Source organism: Betta splendens, chromosome 8 (genome assembly GCF_900634795.4).
Source record: "Betta splendens chromosome 8, fBetSpl5.4, whole genome shotgun sequence".
NCBI lineage: Eukaryota > Metazoa > Chordata > Actinopteri > Anabantiformes > Osphronemidae > Betta > Betta splendens.
Window position 1 is genome coordinate 3,543,278 of NC_040888.2, and position 23,617 is coordinate 3,566,894.

Below are 23,617 nucleotides of genomic sequence, written 5' to 3' on the forward strand. Positions count from 1 at the left end.
CTATTACTGTCTAAATCATCTTTATTCGTTTTTATGCTTCCCTTATATTCCATAAAAGTTCAATAAACATGAATATATTTATATATATATATATATCCCTATAAGAAATAGACCCAAAAAATAAATATGTATTGTCCACGTACATATTCACAGGTTCCAAAACAATGGAACCAAGGAGCTTATTTGATTCTGGCAGATGAACTGAGGCTTCACATTGTGTTATTGTGAGCTTAAAGGCTCAGGACAGATCCCACAAAAACATCAACCCACAAACCTAAATTATATGACTTATAATTGGTATTAGTGTATTCAACGGAAAAACTATGACTTTATTTTAAAACAAAAGTTACAAAGATTAAATACGTTAAATGCTCGTCACCAGCGCTGGTACCTGACCTCTTTAGGTGGTGAACCTGGAGTTGACAGCACGTCTGCGTGAGCTTGATTATTATCACAAAGAGCAGTTTGCCCACTTTTACATTAAATCACCGCAGGAGATTAAAGGATTTGCGAGCCCTACTGAGTAACAGAAACAAGGAGAAACCAAATGTTCAATACAGAGACGTTTGCAGACTGGCGCGGTCCCTGGGAGTCGTTACTGCGCGGCTGAGAAGTCCTTGAGGACGTCGCAGGTCTTCTTGAGCGCGAGCTCGCGCAGCTTCCGGACCTTGCGGCCGCTGGCGGCGCCCACGAAGCTGTCGGGCTGCAGCACGGCCATGCCGCCCTGCACGTCGCCCATGATGATGAGCTGCCCGTCGGCCGCCGTCACGTTGGGGCACGGGCAGCTCCAGTCCACGTTCAGCAGCGTCACCTCCAGCGGCTCTTTGCCGAAGAAGCGCAGGCCCATCTTCTCGTCCTTCAGGATCTCCTCCACCGTCACCAGCGCGTGGCCCGACTCCTGCTCCTCCGTCAGCTCCGTCACGCGGCCCAGGATCACGAAGTCGCTCCGGCAGAAGCTGGGCACCATCTTGGCGCGCGGCCTGCACGCCTTGCAGTCGCCGCGCTGGGGGAAGGGGCACGTCTCCTCGCAGGCCTCCTTGGACGGGAAGTTGTTGTCGTTGCCGCCGCAGCCGCCGTACACGAAGGAGCGGCAGGCCCTGAGGCCGCTGCTGTAGGCCCAGCGCGGCTCGTAGGCCTTGCAGGGGCCCTGCAGGCTGGGCAGGCCGCAGGGGGCCGCCAGCCCGCCGCCGCCGCCGCACGCCCGCATGCACGCCTCGTAGGCGTCGAAGTGGTTCTGGTTCTTGTTGCACTGGCTGTAGGTGAAGGTGAAGCAGTCGTTGCGGGCGGCCTCGTAGTACCAGCGGACGCTCCCGTCGCCGCAGTCGTCGGCGTCGGGGCTCTTGAGGCACTCCTCGGCCGGCACGGGCCGGCTGCGGTTCCCCGCGGGCCCCGCCCCCTGCGCCCCCCTCTGCACCACGGCCAGCGGGAAGTGCGCCGCCGCGCTGCCGCCGGCGTTGCGCGCCGTGCACGTGTAGACGCCGGCGTCCTGCGGCTGCGCGTTGTAGATGACCAGCTGGCCGGCGTTGGTGACCGCCAGGTTCCCGCGCACGTGGTTGGGCCTCATCACCGCGTTCTCGCCGCCCTCCTGCTGCTTCTCCCACGTGACCTCGGGCCGCGGCTTCCCGGACACCTCGCACCGGAAGCTGGCCGTGTCGCCGGCGAGCACGGCGCGCGGCGCCGCCCCGCCGTGCACGCTGGGCGGCTGCACGTCGGCCGGGAGCGTGGTCTGCAGCGCCGTGGTCGGGTGCAGCGTGGTGTCGGCGGGCACCGGGCTGGTGTTGGGCCCGGTCAGGTGGTACCTGCAGCGGGTCCGAGCGGCGAGGGAGTTAATACAGCCTAGAAACATGGCACTGGTTGAATCGTTGCCCGACTTTACCTTTGAGTCGGCCTAGGGTACTAGCATGTTACCTGCAGGTGACCTCGTGGATGGAGACGCCCTTGGAGCAGGCCTCCGCGTCCATGTAGCACTTGTTGTAGTAGGTCATTCCGTCGGAGGCGCAGGTGAAGTGCGGCTCGCGCTCGCAGCGGTCGCGGCACTTGCACACGGGCTGCCCGTCCCAGATGTCGCACTGGGAGCCCTGCTGCGAGCACATGAACTGGTCGCAGGTGGCGCCCTTGGGCATCCCGATGGGGCCCTTGTTGCCCCTGACGTCGATGTAGCGCGCCGCCACGCAGCTCTTGTTGCCGCACACGTTGGGGCAGCACTTCTCGAAGGTCTCGCAGTCCTGAGGCCGGAACGGGATCAGAACTTTGCGTCACGACTTTCCGTTTTGCATTTGCATTTTACAAGCGCTGTGTCAAAAACTAATAGTCATGATTATAACTGCCTCCAATGATCATGCGCTGCAGCTGAAATCACTGAGTTCCACACGTTTCTCTGAATAAAGCTCATCTCGGCCTCAGAGGAACTCACCTGGTCAGATTCACACTCGCGCATGCAGGTGCTCATGGCGTCCACCCACAGGTTGGGGTTCAGGTCGTTCGGGCACAGACCCGCGTGCGAATACACGACTTTGGCCGCGGACATGGGCATCGCTCTGACCCGGCATCCGTCCAGATAGAGCAGCGTGGCGTAACAATGCGCCGCGAGAAACCAGATCCATCTGGGAAACAGCATCCACCACATCTCCGGCGCGTAACGAGCGGAGACGCCACAGGTCCGAGGTCAGAGGAACGAATCCGACAAAGACGGAGTTTAGTCTCTGGCCGCGAACTAGTGACGGCGTCGGACTTCCAAGCGCTGGACTCAGACGCAGCGTCGGGGCGCGTGAGCCCGGTCCCGGCGCGCACGGTTCTCCGCGTCGGCAGCGGCCGCGGATCGGTGCTGCGCTGCGCTGCGCTGCGCGAGCTCGCTTCGGGTCCGGCGGCGTGGATTACAGTGACTCGTCTGGTCGAACAGCAGGTCCCGGCCGAGTTACAGTCACGATCCACTTAATTAAGGGAAAAGGGCGCAGCTCCAGTTTGCAGGCGCCGCTTCTGTAGGGACTGACGGGACACCTGTGCGTAAGGCGCCGGACGCCTTAACCCTTAGTTTGCAAAGTGCACGCGGGCGGCGGCAGGAAAGTGGCTCGCGCAGGGCAGAATTCCAGTCGGCAAAAATCAAACATCAATAATATCACATCAAAGACATTTGATACAATTTGCTGATCACACCGAAGCCCCGATGATTAAATATCTGTTTCTTTTAACAAAGTGTCCGCTTCCAGAAGATGGCAGCAAACACACAAAGCTGCTGCTTCGCTTCAGCGCGTTTAATTATGTAATTCTGTTTTGTTTGTAACAGTCTGTGAGTGATTTAACGGGTTACATTACATTTCGTTCTATTCCAACAGCATCAGTAGCCAGAGTTTCACGTGAAGGGCTCTCCCTGGAGTCGCTGTCCAGCTGCAACCAGAGGTTAGAGTGAAGCGAAGTGGTGGCAGCATCATTGTACACGCGGGAGTCTGGGATGCAGTTTATAACAGATCAATGAGGCTCAATGCAGCCAGACTCAGAGCCTGGTGATGCTTGAGTGGCCAAAGCACAGACTTAAAGCCCAGACATCTGTGGGTTTCTGTCACAATATTGACAAGTTCTACATACAATTGAAAATCCCGCTGTGAGAAACTGGGCTGTTCTCAAAAAGCTGGTTCCAGGAAATGCTGCAGAACAGGGGGCTTCAAAGCAAAACAAACAGGCGAGTGACGGAAATTTTTGAATAGAGTTCAGACTAAACACAGACAGTGTAATAACTAAAATGCAAAAAGCTTGTATCAAAGCCAGAAAGACTGTGTGTGTGTGTGTGTGTGTGTGTGTGTGTGTGTGTGTGTGTGTGTGTGTGTGTGTGTGTGTGTGTTCTGAGCGCATGCTGAGCCCAAAGAGGCCCAGTGCTCTCTGGACTGAACCCTGCAGCCTCCGTCTGGGCCGTGAGTCCTGAACACAGGTACGATGTGTACACACACACACACACACACACACACACACACACACACACACACACACACACACACACACACACACACACACACACCTGCATGTGGCCTGTAACTACAGCAAACAAACACCCAGAACCGAAGGATTGGGCTCAAAGGAAATGAGGGTTCAGTTTATGGCGTCATCCTACGTTCGCTGGTGCTCCGTTGCTTCGCTCTCAGCCTCTGCTGCACCCACCCGTCCCCCGTGGACCTCCACCCCTCACCCTCACCCCTCAGGATCCTGCATTCCCAGCATAGCCGACTCGGGGCTTTGGAGCATTAGACATATTGAATAAAGGCGGCAGAGCCCACACAGGGAGCTCCAACAATCTATCTGCCTTCAGCGCCGCCTGAGAACAAGTCCTGGCTTTGACCTTCTCTGCACCAAACCTCAGAGCCCACTTCAAAATTCTCTATTGTCTCTGAACTTTAAGGCCGTTCCTTTAAAAGTGAAAGAAGCTGCACAGTGGATTTGTTCATCGTTTACACCGGATCATATCTGTCTGTATTTGTGTTGGACATAAACATGCGCCAACGCCTCCTTTCCTACAGGACTCCTGACTGCGCAGGTCGCGTTGACCCAGACTGAGACCTGCAGACAATAAAGGTGTTATGACTGTTCATACTAAGCTCATTATGAGTCCCACGCTTGAACAAAGGGGAGAGACACGTCCAGCCGCAGCAGGGCACTAAGCTGATTTGCTCAGTCTGAGTCTAGAGCTCACCTATGGACAGACGTGTACACAAATAGATACACTCATTCCTCCTAACGCCATTATAATGATAATGTATATAAAATAGAAGCCTCTCTATATTTAGATGCACATGTTATGCAGTGTTTGTCCTCTGCAGAGTGGCTGCCTGAACATCTGCTCGCCACATGAGCCGCGCTGCCTGCGATTGGCCGAAGAGGTTAAGGACTCGCAGACACCCCAGCACATCTGTATGAGGCAAGCGTGCGCGCTGTTTATGTTCTTTAAATCGCACAGGGAACATAACAAACGGCCCCGTTAGAGAAGTTAATAGGAGAATGTGCAACAGGCCGCGGGTCAAAAGTGGATGAAGAGGCCGAAGGCAGAACCACAGCTGGACAGAGAGACAGCGCTGAAGCCTCCAGTGCTGCTGCAGAGGAAGGTTTCACATATGCAGGCTTTAAATGGACCCAGTGAGTGGAGATTAGTGTCTGAGCAGCAACGCATGGTTTCATCATTTCCAGTGTTGTTTCAGCTTTATTTCTCCCCACAGCGTCACACAGGACACAACATGTCAGGGTCACTCACGTGTTTATTGGCAAGAAGAATCCGGCGTCTATGAGTTGTGCTACATTGTCCAGCATCATTCATTTGTTCTCTGATGTGTAATTAATAAACGGCAATTAATGCCACAACTGGCAGAAGAAAAACAAACTCAAATGAGAACATCATAAAGCACCTTTCACTGCCTTCACACCTCCATGACAACTGTTATTAGATGTTATACTTCAGCTCCATCATTTATTACCCAGACCTTTTAATATTTGCTTAATAAATGCTTATTTACTTTATTACATTTTCTAGCACAAGTCAGTTTCGGTGTGGATAGATTTTTTTATTAGTTTAGTTAAGTCATAGCAGCAAAAAAAGAGTTAACTACTCATCAGCTTTGTGTTTGCTGGCACTAGCACTGAGTGAGCAGCAGCTTATGCAGTGGCTCTCGGTGCCAATATTTACTGTTGTGCGCCCCCTGGTGGCTGTGAGCTGTAACTAACCCTCACAGGAACAAATAAAAACAGCCGCTTCCTTCATTCAACATACAAATTAAGATGCGTATTAATTCTAACCTTAGTTCAATTAGTCACGTGGACAAATGCTTTCATTAGACATGGGGCTGGTTATACAGAAAAAGAGGGAGGAGACCAAGTATTTCACCATGCTTTATCAAAGAACAGATACAGGTCTCCAGATTAGAACAAATAAAACCTTAACAGTGCCTAAGATCAGTTCCACAAGTACACAGGATGTACTGGATATAAAAATATCAGACTCTGAATGCATAGGTTAAGTCAAACTGTATTCTGCTTTTTTTCTAGAACAATAAGTAACCACACAAACACAATGTTAGTCTCGTCCTCCCCTCAGAATCAACGCAGATCCTATAAAAACCCATTTCAACACGTGCCGCTCTCACTCGCACAGGCCACTAGACACCTTCTGGGGTGTTTCCTCCCACACGGTGCCACTTAAGCATGTGGCACGACTTACTAAACAGACTTGGAACATAAAATAAGCACTTTCTTCTCACAGCAAACCTTTTTGGAAACAGCTATTTCCATTGCACTTGCCTTCAACCACAGCGCCTCAGTCCTTTACAGGCCCTTTACTGAACTCCTGCATGTCCGATCGATAATACACTTAATGACACAAACACAACAGGCCTAGCTGGTTAAGAAAAAAAGATACAAATGAATTAAAAATATATAATAAACCATACAAATACAATAAGAGCTTCAGGTATACATGAACAGTAAACAGTAACCACTGGGTAAGACTTGTTGATTACAGGAGACGTGGCTGCCTACTGTGCTGTTTGATAGAAGTCAGACCCAGCATTGTAAGTTAAAGGAATATCTCTATAAAAGCAGCAAGAACAATGTCTCCATCCAACGTAACACGCAAGTGACTCTCAAGCCGTCAGTTCAAGCATCAGTGTGCAGCAAAAGGCTTTTCTTTCCTCTTTCTCTCTTGTTCTTAGTGTCACCAAACGTGTCATCATTTAAAAGAGAGCGATACAAAACACATAGAAGTCAAATTACGTTAAAAGTCAGCACTAGACTGGCCTCCACAGTAGAGGAGCAATAGAAGCCATCTGAAGTGAGAGGAAGCTCTAAACCAAAACTCAAGACCATTGTAATCTTTGCTCTTTCTTAAGGGATAAAAAAAGGACTAGAACAAGGCTGCATACGCTTCCAAAGCAGTGATAGAGTTTGTTTCTTTGCTGGTTTGATTCGTTTTTGGTCTGGATTCTAATTACACTTAAACAGAAAGACACTGACTGCACACGTTCAACAGAAGGCCTAACTTAAAGGACTAGGTGAGCAGTCATCACATGAACATCGTCTGGAACTCGAGCATGATTACTCTAAAGAGCTATGTGCGATCTGTCTTTATTAGCAATTACAAAAAAAATAATTAAAAACTATTCTTTCACAGTTGACTTAACTGAAAAATGCAACGCAAACGTGTTGATGCATTGTTGAAAATAATAGTCCCACATCAGGCTGCATCACGTTAACAATTTGAGATTTTGTTGTGTATGACGAGACATTAAAGATGAATCCTTTAAGCAAAACTACTTAATCCTTCTGTGTTATTATGTAGGGAACTACTCCTACCTGAATGTATTTATCCTGGTGTCAGTACAAATTAAAGCATATCACGTGTGGTCAGTAAAGACTGACTCTACTGATTCTAGAGTAAATCTCAGCTTCTGTGATATTATCTTCACCTTTAGAATGGATGCCCTCTGCAGGAAAGACACTAAGGTTAATGCCTACAGCATGTATGAAAGTGTGTGCGCCGACTCAAGCATCTGATGACACTGCGGAGGTCAAATTCTGAGAAATCCAAAACTGCTGTGTGCACGCCCTTTGTGCTGCCTTTCCACCTGTCCTGTGAACCAATGATCATATCAGTAGGACTCCTATAAATCCTTCCTGTCGTCCTCTGCTCTGGGTTTTATCAGATCGTTCTCCTCGGTGACCGTAGTCCACAGTTTGTGTAGGGATGTGTCCTTATAAGGCTATTGCAGAATCCCATTCAGGTCCACTCCATTAGGAAGACATACCTGTGTCCCCTTTTATAGTCCCAGTGGAGCCTTGGCACAAAGTGCAGTGGAAGGAGATAAGGAGGAGAGCAACCCACATATGTTCGCACATTATCAAGTACACCATGCATCAGAAATCACTTAGAGCTGGTTGGGTACACTAAAGCGGCAGGAGGGCCCGAGGAGGACAACAGTTACAGAACTTGAAAAAACAAATCCCAGCAAGGAAATTGGCGGAACACCAAAGCCGAACAAAGCTGTAACAAGGGACCTGGGCAGGCAACTAGCTATTGTTGCTTTGAGGGAAGCTACAGAAGCCCATCATTAGCAGAAGACCTTGGGCCGTGTGGTAGCTCTAATAAGTGAGGCGGGAGGCTTTCATGTTGTAACAGGGTCTGTCTGTCAGGCCCCCGGTGCCGGAGAAAAGAGACAGGCCCTCGGCTTTCTCCAGCACTACCTCCAGCTCCTGGAAGTCCTGCAGCCGAGCCACATCCTTGTCCTGGACAGGAGAGGGAAGTCATAGTCAAATCATAAACAAATTCACCCACTACTTAATGATTTTATCATTACAATGTTCCAGCAAGTCTAGTTCAAATGACAAAAAATGTCACATGTGCTTTCTACACTCATTACAATTACTCTTAATCAGTTCTACGACTAACAACTAATTGGTACCTTTCTCAACATGGTGTTTGGCAGCTTGCGGATTTTCTCCACGTGCTCGGCGCTGATGTCTAACTCACGGCAACAGACTCTCAGAAGAGAGCGATAAGTGAGTTCCTGCCGGTCCAGCTCCACCTCGATAAAGTCATTCTCCCGCGCGCTGGGGTTCTGGATACGCACCTTCAACACCAATTCTAGGCAAAAACACCCAAATGAAATCAGCAAGTGCTTCTGAAGATGATGGACACATATTCACAGTAAGAGTCACTGACTTAATAGTGTTCACAAACATGGTGATGCTGCATGTTTACAATGACCGATCTATAAAAGGCTTTAACAAACACAAGGGGTTAACAAGTGGGCATTAAATTAGCTGACAAGTCTCAAACTTGACACATCACTGTCCCTTCTTTGCACTGGGAAGAACTGTCTCTGCAACAGTTCAGTCATCACACTGAACAAGGCCACTAACAACTCTAGCTGGTGTTATGAATTAACTGCAGGCACACAGGCATCAAGATCCTCATCGCAGCTATCAAACAAACACAAATCAGCTGACTCTTAACATGCACTAATTTATGCCACTTTCTGTCTTTGAGTGATTAATCAGGTCCCACACTTGTACATAGAGGGTTAGACATAAAACACATGAAACATCTCTCACCTTGCACATTTACAGGGAAGGTGCTGGTGAAGAAGAAAGGCTGGAAAGCCGGCATGGGCCCGCCTGCCTGGCTGTAGCTCAGCTGCTGTGGAATAGACTGCTGCCTGCTCATACTGGGGTTTGCACTCGCCACTGGAGCCTGGACCTGGCTTCCACTGCCGCTAGGCAAGCTGGGGCTGGGTGAGGCTAATGGAGGTGAGCACATTGTGCCATTGTGTGCCACCGCATGCGGGTAGTCAGCATGGTTGACAAGGTGAGGCTCGACTGACACATCCATGGGCACTGTGCAGTTAACAGCAGAGTGGTTGTGGGATGAAGTCAGGCTGGGTGACGCACCATTCTGCTCAATCACAGGGAAGAATTCCCGAGCCTGTACTTGGCTATGAGTGGTATGGTTAGAGGGAGGAGTGGGGCTGTCAGAAACAAGGCTCTGTGACTTCTGAGGCTCATTAGTTGAGGAAACTGAGGCTGAATCACTGTTCGTGTCCTCAGCATGATCTCCGGAACCATTTTGTGCAAGGTGCTGTTCCAGAATGATCTCTGACGTTTTATCCATCTTCGAGTACATAAAGGGGGGGTTGGACAGGTAATTTGGAATAATTGGCAACTCAGGCTCCTTGACTTCAGGCACTTCTTCCACCTCGACTGTCATAAAGTGCATAAAACAGCATTAGTCTTTCAGAATACAATACTCCAAGACCACTATCTGCGTCAGTGTCATACACAGCAGCAACAGCAACAGTAATGTAGCTATGTGACGGCAACATACATAAATAACAACGCAATAACACTTTACCTCCTAACAGTCGTTTGATCTCTGCTTTAGATGTGAGCTGTGAGGCCAGCTCATCCTTAGCCGTGAGGATTTCTTTGTCTGCGCCACAACTGAGTAAATAAGTTACTACATGCTTATGGTTCCTCTTGCATGCCCAGTGCAGACATGTCCTGGTAGGATGATTAGAGAGAGAACACAGCATAACGCATGAAAATGATAAATAGAGACAATGAATTAAAATGACACATTTATTATATTTGGTATAGAAAGAGATATGCTTTGATAGGGTGTCCTACATTGTAGAACAAACATTTGCATGGCTTCCTGATATAAGTCATGTAAAAAACTAGGAAGCAGATAAACAATACCACTGCTTGTGTGGCTCCAACACACAGAAACAAGGACGTATTATTAACTCATCACAAGGTCCTAATTTCAAAATTCCTAGGACACAATATTTCTAAGCACAGACAAGAGTGTGTTGCATCCAAAAACGGCATGTAGTTATTGCGCAATGTAATAATTAAGTTTATGAATTAACCAACTAGGGCAATGAGTACATGCCTGTCAAATCAGATTAACTGTTGACGCAGCCATGTGTTCATTCACACCTCATTTCACTTCATTCAGGAACCAAATAAAAGCTTACTAGAAAAATTAGTACATAATTCAACCCAAAAGCACTTGTCATTTAATTTCATTGAGTCACATATACAGTGGCAGGTGAGGCTGACCCGCTCTGCCTAATGGGATAACACCCGCTTTAATCCCTACAACCTGGTTTCTGGACGCAATGGCTGCAACAAACTTCTATCAAAACCAAATCCTATCGCCTCCTGTTTGACAAAGCCAATCCCATTGTTATTATTCGTCTAAGCACTCACCATCCATTGATTTCGTTTTGTGAGTTCACATTTACTCCACTCTCCACCAGTGCCTGCACTTCGTCGATATCACCAATCGCAGACGCCTCTCTCAGTCGCTCCTGTAATTCTTTATCCAACGAAGTGGTGGACATCTTGGTGCAGACAACTAGCGCTTTGAGATCATAGGACAAACAAGAGCTTCTTCGACTAAGTTGTCAGTGCTAACCGATGAACAGTGTTCCTACTGATGCCACACAACACCACTGCCTAACTAGTCTCGCTAGCTAGCATTAGCTACTGGCTAGCTCGATTGGTTGCTAGCAAAGTCAGACACTTGTTCTTAGCAAAATAAAAAAAATGGCCTAATGTAATATCGCATTAATGGTCGGCGTCTTTGGGGGTTCCAGGTGAGGTTCCGTCTCCCTCATTTGTTCAGGTTGTTAATTCACGTTATAGCACCATTGCCAATAGTCAGTACACTCATATAGTCAATCACTGGTGTAAGAGCTCCGTCGGTGGCCAGGCAAAAACACCACAGCCTCATCGGGGGACATATTTAGATGTAACGCACGACAGACATTAGTTCCCCCCGGAATACTCAAATGTCACATTACCGTTAGTTTTGATTTACTGTATATTTCACAGTACATTATCTAGTCACTTATTTAAGATGAGTGAAATCCCTAATAATAAACTTCGCTTTTTTCCCTTTGAGCAACAAATAAATGCATATTTTGCATAGATAATATTATCGCGTTCATCGCTGCACCAAAACGTTTTATTATGGTGTTAATGCGATTTAAGATCGACTGGTTGAACTGTTATGTGATATAAAACGTTTACAGATACGACGCTAATGCGTACCTGTACTTCCGGGTCAGAGGCTAAGGGGCCGCTGCTGGCCTGGCTGCAGTTGAACCACGAACGGGCGTTGTTTCCAGCGTCTGCCATTTTGATCGCAACTACTTTGCGCGCAATAGATGGTGCGAGCTGACTCGTCGACAGCTAGCGCAGTATTTTAAAGCACGGCTCCGTTCTTTTAGCCAAGATGCTTTCCGCAGCCCAGCTACTCGACGAGTTAATGGGCCGAGACAGAAACTTGGCCCCCAACGAGAAGCGAGCCAACGTGCGATGGGACGACGAGAGCGTAAGTTAGCGCCCTGGCTAATGTTAGCACGATCTAACGCCTAAAGTCGTAGCCTGTGGCTTGGACGTTTACGAAGTTTAGTCTTGGCTTCGCGTTTTACCGCCGTTGCCCCAACTGATGTTTGCAGCATTGTCTGTGGAGTTGCGCGTCCGACGGCAGAATTAGCCCATAAGTTGTGTAATGCTAAAGTGTGGCTCACAATGGGACTGGGTGAGGATTAGGCTCTATGGTTTAGGCATTTAACGGAACTGATTAGGTTTTGACATGAGCCTGCTTCTCTTGTGATGCTAATTAATCCTTAGTTACGTTATTGTTTGGACTGACCCACTTATCACTTTGGAGGGCATTTCAATTCATTTCAATATTATAATGAACTTATTTTTTCATTAAGGTCTGTCGATACTATCTGTGTGGCTTCTGTCCAGCTGAGCTGTTTACAAACACCAGGTCCGACTTGGGTAAGTTGACTTGAAGACTCACATCACTATCTGTGAATAGTCACGTTTAAAGACAATGACACGTCTCAACTCTCTTCAAGGCCCTTGTGAGAAGATCCACGATGAAAATCTTAGAAAGACGTGAGTAGTAATTTGTAACGGTAGGAAGAATATCAACATGGCTCCAAACGAGTGGCCTGACTCTATCCTGCTGCGTCCAGGTACGAGAAGAGCTCCCGGTTCATGAAGGAGGGTTATGAGCGGGACTTCCTGCGCTATCTGCAGTCCCTCCTGGCTGAAGTGGAGCGGCGCATTCGCAGAGGCCATGCCCGGCTTGCCCTTTCCCAGGCTCAGCAGAACGCAGCGGTTTGTATTTTGGTTTTGGGGCAGGACATCCTTGCTCAGGATGGTTATTTGGGCTGGGTCACTCAGTCTGTGCACATGTGATATTTCAAAATAGTTTATATGAAAATATGATTGGTGTGTTTGATCCTTAAATATGTCTTATGTCTTACAGCAAGGTCCCAGTCCATCTGGAAAGAATGATGAGAAAGTTCAGGTTTTGACGGAGAAGATTGAAGACCTAGTTGTACAGGTTTGTAGTGAATATTTGTTTTTATAATCCTGTTGCATTATGTTTCTGCTACTTTTAGATAACTTTTGCCAGGTGTGTTTGCAACTGAAGCTACATGCGTTCAGTCTTACTAACTGCAAAACCCACATTTTATAGAAATGTTGCACCTACACTCATTTAATTAGTTTTGATTTCTTCAGATAGAGGAGCTGGGGTCAGAGGGTCGAGTGGAAGAGGCTCAGGGAATGATGAAACTAGTGGAGCAGCTGAAGGAGGAGAGGGAACTGCTCAATTCCACCCCCTCGGTGAGTCGGCGGGGTTATATCTACCAACACAGTTATCTACAAGCACAACCACTGTTTTGAGTTCATTATCTGTCTAATGCCGATGCGTTTCTATCCAGACCATTGAGAGCTTTGCAGCCCAGGAGAAACAGATGGAAGTGTGTGAGGTGTGTGGAGCATTTCTCATTGTGGGTGATGCACAGTCCAGAGTGGATGATCACTTGATGGGCAAACAGCACATGGGCTACGCTAAAATCAAATCAACTGTGGAGGAGCTCAAGGTAAAGGAATCACATCATAACAAATGCATATATCATGACACACTGTGTTTGAGTTACACAGAGTTTTAATACAAGGTGGATTTGTTAAATACACCTATAATCTTCTTACAGTTTATTGTATTTATTATTCACAGGAGAAACTACGGCGACGCTCAGAAGACCCCCAAGGTGAAAACCCAGTGGTCAAAAGAGACCGCGAAGACCGCGAGCGAGAGAGGGAGGAGAGAGAGAAAAAACGCAAAGAGGAGGAGGAGAAGGAGAAGGAGCGTGAGAAAGAGCGAGAGAAGGAGAGGGAACGGGAGAGAGAGCGTGAGCGGGAAAGGGAGCGAGACAGAGAACGGGAGAGAGAACGGGAGAGAGACCGAGATCGGGACAGAAGAGCGCGCAGAAGCCACTCCAACAGCCGCCATTCCAGCCGGGCGTCGGACAGGAAAAGGAGCCGATCCCGTGATCGGCGACGGTCCAGGAGCAGAGACAAGGAGAGGGAGCGAGAGAGGGAACGCAAACGCAGCAGGTACAACGGCCCGGCCTAAATAAAACGAACAGAAAGACATAAGTCATTTTATTCCCACACGACAATGCATTACAAGTTTTATGAGGCTTTTAGGGCGTGTTATAATAGTAAATGTACTGGTGTGGCTGTAAGTTGACATCAGCTGCCATTATGCAAATATGAGGCAGGTCTCCTGAAGCCTCCAGTTTAACCTAGGGTTTATTGAATCTACTTGTGTGCTGTTGGGCCACACAACGTTTCTAGAGGGTCATGGTTAATTCAATCAGCGGCTTTAATACGTTCTTCTTTCCTGTAGGAGCCGGGACAGAGACAGAGACAGGGAAAGGAGACGCAGCCGTGACCGCTCTGACAGAAAGCGACGCTCCCGCAGTCGCGACAGGAAGAGATCCCGCAGCCCGGAGCGCAAGTCTCACCGCCACCGCAGTCGCAGCAGGGACAGAGACCGAGAGAGAGACAGAGACAGAGAGCGCGAGAGAGAGAGGTCGTCAAAGGACAAAGGTGAGGTTCACGCAAATTTACACTGTTGGCCAGCTGGTGCTTTCTTAGACTTGCGTCTGGTATAAATGGCTATGGCTTCAACCTCTGCAGTGAATTTTGTTTGTTCTGCCTTTGCAGACCGTAAGGTGACAGAGGAGAGGAGCAGCTCTAAGAAAGACAAGCACTCTGATGGTGATGCAGGTACCATAAAGGCTTCGTCAGAAGCGGAACCCATGGAGACAGAGGCGGCTGCCCCTGTCTCCTCCCCTCTGCTTAATGGCCAGCAAGAGCTCCTCCATTCTGAAGGTGACACTCAGTCCAATTAAAACTGATCTGATAGGACCTCAGATCAGGCTCAGGTAAGTGCGTCCTCCTCCTCACTCCCCCCTGGCTCTCAACCCAACCCACCACACTCCCACTCTCCCTTCCTCTCCGTTTCCCATCTTTCCTAGCCCACTCTCTCACCCTCCCTTTCAACCCTGTTTATGTTCAGTTGAATGCCTTTGATTTTGTCTATGATGTACTATATGCATATATTTTTATCCTGTTTTTGAATAGTGCATCATAAGTATGCACTGAAGATGAAGGACTAGGCCCGATGAATGAGAAGAAGGTAGAAAACATTCACACAAAGCCAAGAGGGAAAGGCCAGTGTAACCCTGAGCAAACATGCCCAGAGGTACCCCTCGTTTTGTATCGGTTTTTGATCCTTATAGATGCATATCTGTCTTTGTGGACAAAATGGCAGAAAAAGCATTAACCCATCCAGTCAGATTTCCTGGCTTGCCTTTATTTACTATTTGTTCTTCATATTGTTTTGTTCTAATTATTTTGAAGATGTAGAATGTAAAGCTTATTACTCTTCATGTAGGGAGCCAATCCAACCAGTGTGTTTACATGTTTGTAACTCATTTTTCTTTCGCTCATGTAAACACACTTCCATACGTTTAGCCTTCGTCAAAGGTTTATATGAGAAACAAGCCGTTTGTTTTGCCATGGATTTGTTGTCCAGCTTACTGTGCTTGATGATGCCATGCACTGTGTGTTTGGGGGGTGTTATAGCATAACCAACTAACTGAAGGTTAGGGTCTATCGAATGAATTGCAGCTGACTTCCACACCTCACACAGCGTTGGTGTTGTGAGCGAGACCACATGAGAAAAGGGCAAATTAAAAATCATGGATACTCTGACTGTCAAACTGTGCAGGTACTCACCCCAGGTACTCCTTTCTCTACCCACATCCATTTCTGAATGCTGTTGCCTGTCAGACAAATTATAACTACTTTGTATTACTCCACAACATGAACATCAAAGCTTGACTGTGTATTTTTGGTTCCTTTTTTCCTGATTTTCAAATTTTGGGTAAAGCGATGAGGAAAATGCCAGAATGGGGCTGACTGATGTACCTTTACCAACCGGTGAAACCGCAGCCAATGTTTGCACATATTCACGTCAGAAGTCGCTAAGGAAGCGTGTGATGTGCATTTTCACGTTGGCAAAGGGAACATCAACAGCTCTGTCGCTTACGCAGATCTAAGCTTGTGATCAGCGCTTACAGTTGTTAGCCAAAGGTTACAGTAATGATCTGACCACAGTAGAACAATGGGCTTTAATAAATACTGATATACTGCCGTTTTAAAAAGTGCTAGACTCTGGTTTGATACTACATTAAGATTAGGACTCATTACTTAGATATTGTTGCTCCTGCAGCAGCAGCTAATGCTATGAGCCTGTGTGGTTGTGGAGCTTTTGCTAACAGTAGCATTTTGTGAACATTTTTGCTCAACAGGGGAAGCTGGGATTTCTGGAGGAAGAAGTGGACGAGCGCACCCATCCTTACCCTGAACCTGACTCTTCGCTGCTTAAACACAAGGTGAACCACCAGTAGTGGCATATTTAAAAAAAAAAAAAAAAAGAAAAAAAAACATTGAGAGGAATAAATACATTGAAATTCATATTGAGTTACCTGTGGTCTGACTGGATACGGGTAGCTGTGGTTCATCTGGTATATTTCTTGGTCTAGATGTCAGGCAGGCATCACTTTAAATACCAAACCTAGAGGAGATGTTCAATGGGATTATGTTTTCTTATTTTAAAAATCTTTACACATCGTCCTTGTTTCTTGACATTTAGTAAACTGAAATAAAAACAGTGCTTGTGGTTTGTTTTGGTTTGTCAGGCTCCACTTCACTTCCTGACCTCCTTGAAAAAAGTAATTTGCCAGCGTATGTAAAATGTTAGACCCGTGATTGGGTGTGTCTCATTTCGCCTCCTCTTAGAGCTTACATTAATTGCTCTTGTCCCCTTACTGTAAAGTAAACTGATTTCATTTTGATTACATTTTTTTTTTTTGAAAAGTGAATATTTGTTTATTTTTGCTCTGCTTTTAATGCCCATGTTGTCTTGAAAATAAAAAGTAAAAACCTTTCAGTGTTTGGATTTTTTTTTGTTTTAATTAGCACTTTTAATGTCATGTTAATACGGTCACATACTATTATGCAGGCTGTAAACACTCTACTTAACTGGTTGCATGGTTTATTCATGTAGCTAAGCTTCAACGGGTCCCATTAGTCTGTTGTTATCTGACTAAGACTTTATCCTGTTTTACTCCCCCTAAATTGTGTGCTGTCACCTGTAAAAGGCAGGAGGTGGATGGTGAAATGCATCATGCTAAAAACTTAAAACATGAAGTAAATAAACCTTCAGACTGACCACAGTGAAACCACTACAGCGGAGAAACTGGTCAAACACCATAACTTAACCTCATCAAACCCACAGGCAACGAGAGTGAAACCACGGCTGAGACCAAAGCAGTGAAAGTACCATTATGAACCCTGGAAACACGTGTGCGTCACCTGATCCCGTATGTTACGCGCCTGCATTCAATCCCCATTGTTGATGAAGCCTGCTCGTCTTACCTTTCAACACCAATTACCTGTGGAGACAGCAAGAGGCGCTGGAAGTCCCTTGATTTGAATAACTGCCGCCAAGGTCACTCAGATGAAAACAATGGAAACCGTCGTTCATGTTTTTCCATTTCATCCTCTCTGAATAATTGAATTTAAAAGTGTGCTTATTGTCCTTTGGCACTTTTTTGTTTTGCCCAATTATTGGCTCTGTGAGAGGGGAAAGACCCCCGTCTCCCCCCTCCGTCTCCCCCCTCCGAGCTGCTTGGCCTCAGACACAGACCCTCCCTCTCCGTGCCGGAGCAGCGGCGTGCCAGGTGGGCTTCGGACGCTCTGCTAAATTCTGGGAGTGAATCTGAAACGCGGAACAATGACCCGTGGAGTGCGGGTCGTGGTTTCACAGCCAAAGCCGGGGCTCGTTTGGGGAGATGGATTGGCAGCAGGCAGCAGCAGACATGCCTGGTTGGGAGCGAGACGCATGGTGCAGATGGGGATGAGCTGCAGGTGGCGTTGCTGACCGCTAGGGGGCAGTGTGCACCTACGTCTGAGCACAGGACCGAACCCCAGAGCGCGTCTAGCACTTCAGCCACAGTATTTCTCAGTGTTCTGCCTGATTCTGGGGGATCATTCAAACACAGAGCCACAAATTAAACCCTAAGACAAATAAATCTTAAAAAGGTAACATTAGCATCCCATCGTCTGTGCAGCACGCAGTCTGAACGTGTCATTAGGACGCTGGATTTCCCCTGGGTGGAGGTGGTGGGAAGCAACAACAGGAAGACGGAGAGCTGCAAAGACAAGCGGAATGAAGGAAGCGGCAGAGCAGGAAGCGGGGGGGGGGGGGGGTCGGTCCTGATGCGGTGCTAAACAACCGGGGTGAGGAGCGATAATGGAGACAGATCGCCTTCCCCTTCCTCCAGTTTCACTCTTTTGAGGCAGACGCGAAGGTCGCGAGGGAGAGCGGCGCGTCGATTATGCGGCGGGCACGCGCATTCCATCAGCGTCGCCCGCCGCCTGATTAACGATCAAAACAGCGGCGGCTTGTGTCAGCTGCCAGTCACGCGCTCACGGGGGGCACGCGTCGCCCCGGAGGCGTCTGCCGCTCGCCGCCGCTCCGGCTCAGAACAAGGCGAAGTCGTGTAGCGATAATAAGTTCCCCCCAGCTGCACTTCGCCACCAAAATGTAAACCCATTATAGCTGCAGCATGTCGTTCATTCACTTTTACAGCTGAGGTGTTTGCTGCAGCAACACAATATGCACTGGAAGCCAGAAACACGCGTGTCCTCCAATGCGGTGTCTCCACTGAGGAGCCCCGAGGCTCGTGCAGCTGCGACTTTACTCCCGCGAGTTTTCCCGTGCAATACTCGCCCTTTGTCTCCGATCCTCGACGCGAGGCTGAACTCGTCCCACGCTGGATGCGTCACGCCGGTGGGAGCGTGCGGCGCCGCGCACGCGGAGTCAACAGAGGCGCGGCCACGCGGCGACGGCGCCGATCGTCCGCGTCGCGACGGTTAAACACCTGGAGCGCGGTCAGGAGCGGGCCCCACGCGTGTCCGTGGACAAAGCACCTCCGGAACCGGCCCATCAGCACCCGACGGGCGAGTCCGCATCCCAGCAGCTGGAGCCCAGACGCGGCTCCTGGAGCGGAGGCTGCAGCCTTCGCTAACGATGCGCGTCCCTGTGGCTACGGAGCAGCTGAGGGCGACGCGGGTCCCTCTGCGTCCAGGCCCAGAACCGGAGCCGGCCTCCTGTCACGGGCCAGAACCAACGCGAAGACACTGTAGGAGTCCAGCAGCGTGGTCCTTCGAGGCCTCGTTAAACACGTGAGCTATAAGAGGCACGGCCATAAAGTGGAGCAAACGGAGCGGACTGATGGAGCCTTCACGAACCATCCTGGAAACCAGACTACAGAGGAAAAGCCCCAGCGAAGCAGGAGGAAGGAGGAAGACTCCAGGCGATCAATTACCGCCACGCATTCCCACAAACCATTCATTATTATTCATTAATAGGGTGTCGTCGCCCACACAGTTCCCTCCGTAATGATGAAAAACCGTCTCAAACCAGAGCCAAGAGTGGCCATTATTTTATTTCCCTGCAAAATAATTTCGCAGATCAGATTTCAAGGCGAGCTGAAGTGCAGCGTATGTGAACCTGTGCTGTTCTCCACCGTGTGCACGTGTGTCGGCCTGTGTTTAAGCCCATCCTCAGTCACAGCGAAGGACGCGGAGCCGCTCGTGCTCCAGTGTTTGCGCTGCACTTCGTCCCCGTCCTTCCTTCAGCAGATGGCTCCACCGCAGGAACGGGCTCCCGATCGATGGGAAGCGGCCCAGCAGCGCCGCTTCTTTCTGACGACGTCCTCGTTCATGTACTCGCTTTTCATTTCCCACTTCTTTTGCAGCGCTGGCGCCGGACGAGCGGCCGGGAGCCAGGATCGGGCCAGCGAGCCTTCAGTCGCCCCCCCGGGGCGTCAAAGCCCTTTGTGGGCGTTGGAGGGAGGACAATCGAGTCCCTCGTCTCCCTCACGAGGGACCGGTTGGACTGAGATTATGACAAGTGGGGGAAGGAGGGGGGGTCTGCATTCATTATAATTTATTATAAGGAGTGGAGTTTGAAACCGTCCCTTGTATTATTTATTTCAACTATCTGCGACAAGCAGCCATTAAAGCGTATTTAGATTCAGTCAATTCAGCAAACGAGGAACAGAGACGAGGTTCAAACGTGATATGGAGCAGATCGCGTCTGTTTCACTTCACGCCCGAGAACATCGGCCACTCGCAGGCATCAAGCTGCGACCCCTCGTGACCTCTCGTGACCCCGTCTCCATGGCAGCGGCGCAGACCGGCCGCGCCATTGATCTCAGAGTTACTGTCCCAGTGATGATCTATAGACGATTTCATATTAACACTTACAGATTTTAATCACACGTCACTCAATGACCGTTGGAAACGTGCTTCAGCTTCGGAGCGTGAGTTTGTGTCCACTTATCACTTACCACTTATATTCAGCATCACGACGCGTCCGTCCTCTCTGCTAAAATGCTGACGCTGCAGACTGGATCTGTGCCTCGCACGCTCCTCGTCCCCCATGAATTATGCATGTGCTTAATTAGGCTCGTCATTAGAGCACACGGTCAGCTGGAACCTCCCCCCGCTCTAGTTCAAACGTGGACCGGCATTGTCCGCCGCCGCCGCCGCGCTGTGGACGGGAGCGAGCGCCCTGGGCATTGGTTGCACCCCCGGGATTCTGCGCGGGAGGATACAATGCAACGCGCCAGATAACAAGATAAAAGGCCTCGTGTCGGACTTCAAAGCGGAACATCTGCCTGAACAGAGGCCGAGTGGGGCCGCGCTGATTTCAAAGAGCGGGTCTGCGTGTGCACGTCAGCGTGCACGCCCCCATCCGCCATCTTTAAATCCGCGGGACCCCCCCCCAGGTTTGTTTATGCAGCCTGCAGCCGCGCGTCTCTGATGAAGCCACGATGCTGCCTGTGCAAAAAGCCCTGCACAGCTAATTGATCCACGCTCACCTTGAGACGGAGGCAGAAAACGCACACGTGAGCAGCCGTCACACGACCAGAGGATCTTTAGGCGTTTGTACATGTGACACACACACACACACACACACACACACACCACTTTACAGGCTTTCAGGCGCCGCTGTCTCACCATGAGGCTGAGGGACGGCGCTGCATTGTGAATTCTTTGGCCTTTCATTGATCCCGGGCTTCAATAGCTCTGCACTGATTATACAGAAATCAGCCATGCACCTGCACAATGAGGCTGCGCTGCACAATGAATGACATTAATGACAACATTCACGCCTCTATGGACGATGTGCCTTTAAGTTTTAAGAATGGCGGCGCCTGAATGTGAGATACTGCATGTGCACGTAGCGCTGGAGGCGCCGTCACACTGGGCCACTGCTCAGCTGCACAAAGTGCCACAACACATTACTGTGATCTACAATATTTGTGTGTCACCTACAGATGCGTGTGTGTGTGTGTGTGTGAGTAATGAAGCAGCCGCTGTCGGGATGTGTAATCATGCAAATCAGCAGCGCACTCGCTCCCTGCAAGGATATTACAGGTGATGCCGGACGCGGAGCAAGGCCGGCCTCCTCCCGGCTGATTTACTCCGTCCTCCCTGTGAGTGACACCACGGCGCTGATCTGAGGGATGACAGGGAGGAAAGCCAGGAGGAGGAGACGCATCCCAGAGAAAAGCTAAGGTGGGAATTAACAGCAGGGCGACGAGGGAGCGACGAAGCCCTACAACTTTGAGTTCACAGTAAATTCAACTGCTTTAGATTCATTTGTAAATTGGTCTATTTCTCCTGTGGCTGTAGCTTAACAGCACACGACTCTGGATCTGCATCCGTTTCTCTGCTGTTAGTTCACTCATCATGCAGCTTATTAGTCTGTACGAGCGATGGGAGGCACGGGGGAAATCGTAATTTAAGAGGTAAACAAAAACAGGAGAAACGCCTTAAGCCATTAGGAAACAGGATGGAGCGCGCGTCCGTGGACACGTGGCAAATCTGTCGAGCGACTGCGTAGTGTGTGTTTGTGAGCGTGAAGTCGATGGGCACTGACATTTGCACTGATGCGCAGTGAGATGGAAAACGGAGGCGAAGACCGACAAACACCGGGACGCTCGACGAGGAGCCGGGCCCGGTCCGGTCCGGTCCGGTCCCGACGCACCTCGTCCAAACAAGCCTCCAATCGAACGGAGCCTCGCCTTAGTCTGAGCTGGGAGGAGCTGGCATTTAGCGGCACCTTGGGCTCCGGAGCAAAATCCATACTGCGAATATGTTAAATATCACTCGGACGGCGGCGGCGACACAGACTAATCACGGGGATGTGAGGTTGGGGGGTGTGGCGAGGCCCAAAGCAGCGACGCCGCTCATTCAGTGCCGCTCAGCTGAGGGGGAACTCAGTGGACGTATGACCTCACGCTGCACCCGCACGGAGCCTCAGCACATAATAAACCAGAGGAAATTAGCCCAAGGTGTCGCTGGAGACCGTGCAGCTAATAAAATACCTGTCCACAAGCAATAGTTCAGCCAGTGCTTAGACCAAATAAGAAGAAAGTCATTAGAGCCCAGATTGGATTTGATTCAGAGTGTAATGAATTTAAATTGGAGGAAAACTGGCTTTTTCTTTTCTTTATAGCAGGAGCAAATGTGCTGCCGTGTTTTCCCTAAAAGTCATATTTGCTTTATTAGTTTTATATCTATCAAGAACAAACTGTAGCAATAAACAATTTGAAAGAACCAATTACCTGCAGTCTTCAGTTTTCAGACCCGTTGGCTCCAAGTTCATTTAATTTATCATGTTGATGTTTTCCTTGAACAGCTTCTAGTCAATATGTCGAACAATCACAGATGATAATTGAAACTCTGTTGAATCGCTTCTTGACTTTCAACGCTGCATTAAATGAAAGCGACCTTCCATTCTTTAGGGCTTTCATACGTTGCAGGTGTAACAAATCTTAAGGTACGACGCAGGTTTGTAGCAGCGGAATTGAAACGCTTCCAGCTGTGTAATAAACGTTCACGCCGGCCTGTTTTGGACGCGACCATCCTGATTTCTGTATAAAAACAGAGGAGCAGTCGATGCGCAGCCACTGAAGTCAGATCGATGAAAGGCCAGAGACCTCCACCACCGCACGCTGTAACATCACACACTGAGCTTCGCTTTGGGCAAATGTACTAAAGCCCAGATGTGCGAGCGGTGACCTTTGACCCCGCTCCTTCCTCAGCGCCTCCTCTTACTTAATTAAATAGGAAATCCATCGTAGCAGTGCGACTATCAGCAGACAGGTCTAGAAACGGGGGCCCTGAGGACTCGCAGCATCTCCATCACTGAGCCGCCTCCTTCACGCCCCTGAACCAACCTCACACTCATTCCTTTGAATTGTCCCTTCAAGGAGATTAAGCGGTGCCGAGGTGCGTGTCTCTGTTCCTGCCTGTGGTCACATTCAGTCCAGGCCGTTTGTTCACCGTGGGCCCTAATGGCCTCCTTCCTTTCCCCCCCCCCTCCGCTTCCTCACCCCGTTTTCTGACTTCCTGTCTCCCGGCTTCCCTTTCACTACCTCCTCTCATCATGTCCTTGCCGCCGCCGTCGGAACGGCCCATTTAAATATGAATACATCCTGGCTCCGGCGTTCCGTACGCTGAGAGCTAAATGTGGCCGCGTTTGAAGTGCGGCATTGCAGCGATGCTCGTTTCCACGTTTCCGGGCTCGTCCTCGCCATTTCACTTCAGCCTCATTCAT

At 49.2% G+C, this 23,617-nt stretch overlaps 3 protein-coding genes across 4 annotated transcripts; 1 reads left to right on the forward strand and 2 right to left on the reverse strand.

The window, feature by feature from the left end:
- Positions 1–14: 14 nt before the first annotated feature.
- Positions 15–3,135, reverse strand: wfikkn2a (info WAP, follistatin/kazal, immunoglobulin, kunitz and netrin domain containing 2a). Its single transcript, XM_029158295.3, has 3 exons — positions 2,414–3,135; positions 1,909–2,225; positions 15–1,799 (listed from the first exon to the last, which is right to left on the reverse strand). Exons 1-3 carry the CDS (start codon positions 2,624–2,626, stop codon positions 596–598), a joined length of 1,734 nt encoding a protein of 577 aa, XP_029014128.1. The 5' UTR covers positions 2,627–3,135; the 3' UTR covers positions 15–595.
- Positions 3,136–5,219: 2,084 nt separating this feature from the next.
- Positions 5,220–11,334, reverse strand: ankrd40 (ankyrin repeat domain 40). Its single transcript, XM_029158298.3, has 5 exons — positions 10,741–11,334; positions 9,878–10,026; positions 9,082–9,726; positions 8,430–8,611; positions 5,220–8,253 (listed from the first exon to the last, which is right to left on the reverse strand). Exons 1-5 carry the CDS (start codon positions 10,872–10,874, stop codon positions 8,110–8,112), a joined length of 1,254 nt encoding a protein of 417 aa, XP_029014131.1. The 5' UTR covers positions 10,875–11,334; the 3' UTR covers positions 5,220–8,109.
- Positions 11,335–11,614: 280 nt separating this feature from the next.
- Positions 11,615–16,863, forward strand: luc7l3 (LUC7-like 3 pre-mRNA splicing factor). Of its 2 annotated transcripts, XM_029158297.2 has the most exons (11): positions 11,615–11,869; positions 12,261–12,327; positions 12,408–12,447; positions 12,528–12,672; positions 12,824–12,901; positions 13,081–13,185; positions 13,284–13,445; positions 13,580–13,959; positions 14,255–14,457; positions 14,575–14,795; positions 16,227–16,863. In XM_029158297.2, exons 1-10 carry the CDS (start codon positions 11,771–11,773, stop codon positions 14,760–14,762), a joined length of 1,467 nt encoding a protein of 488 aa, XP_029014130.1. In that variant the 5' UTR covers positions 11,615–11,770; the 3' UTR covers positions 14,763–14,795; positions 16,227–16,863. The 2 variants fall into 2 exon arrangements, with proteins under 2 accessions (XP_029014130.1, XP_029014129.1); XM_029158296.2 differs by having other exon boundaries at positions 14,575–16,863.
- The last annotated feature ends 6,754 nt before the right edge of the window (positions 16,864–23,617 follow it).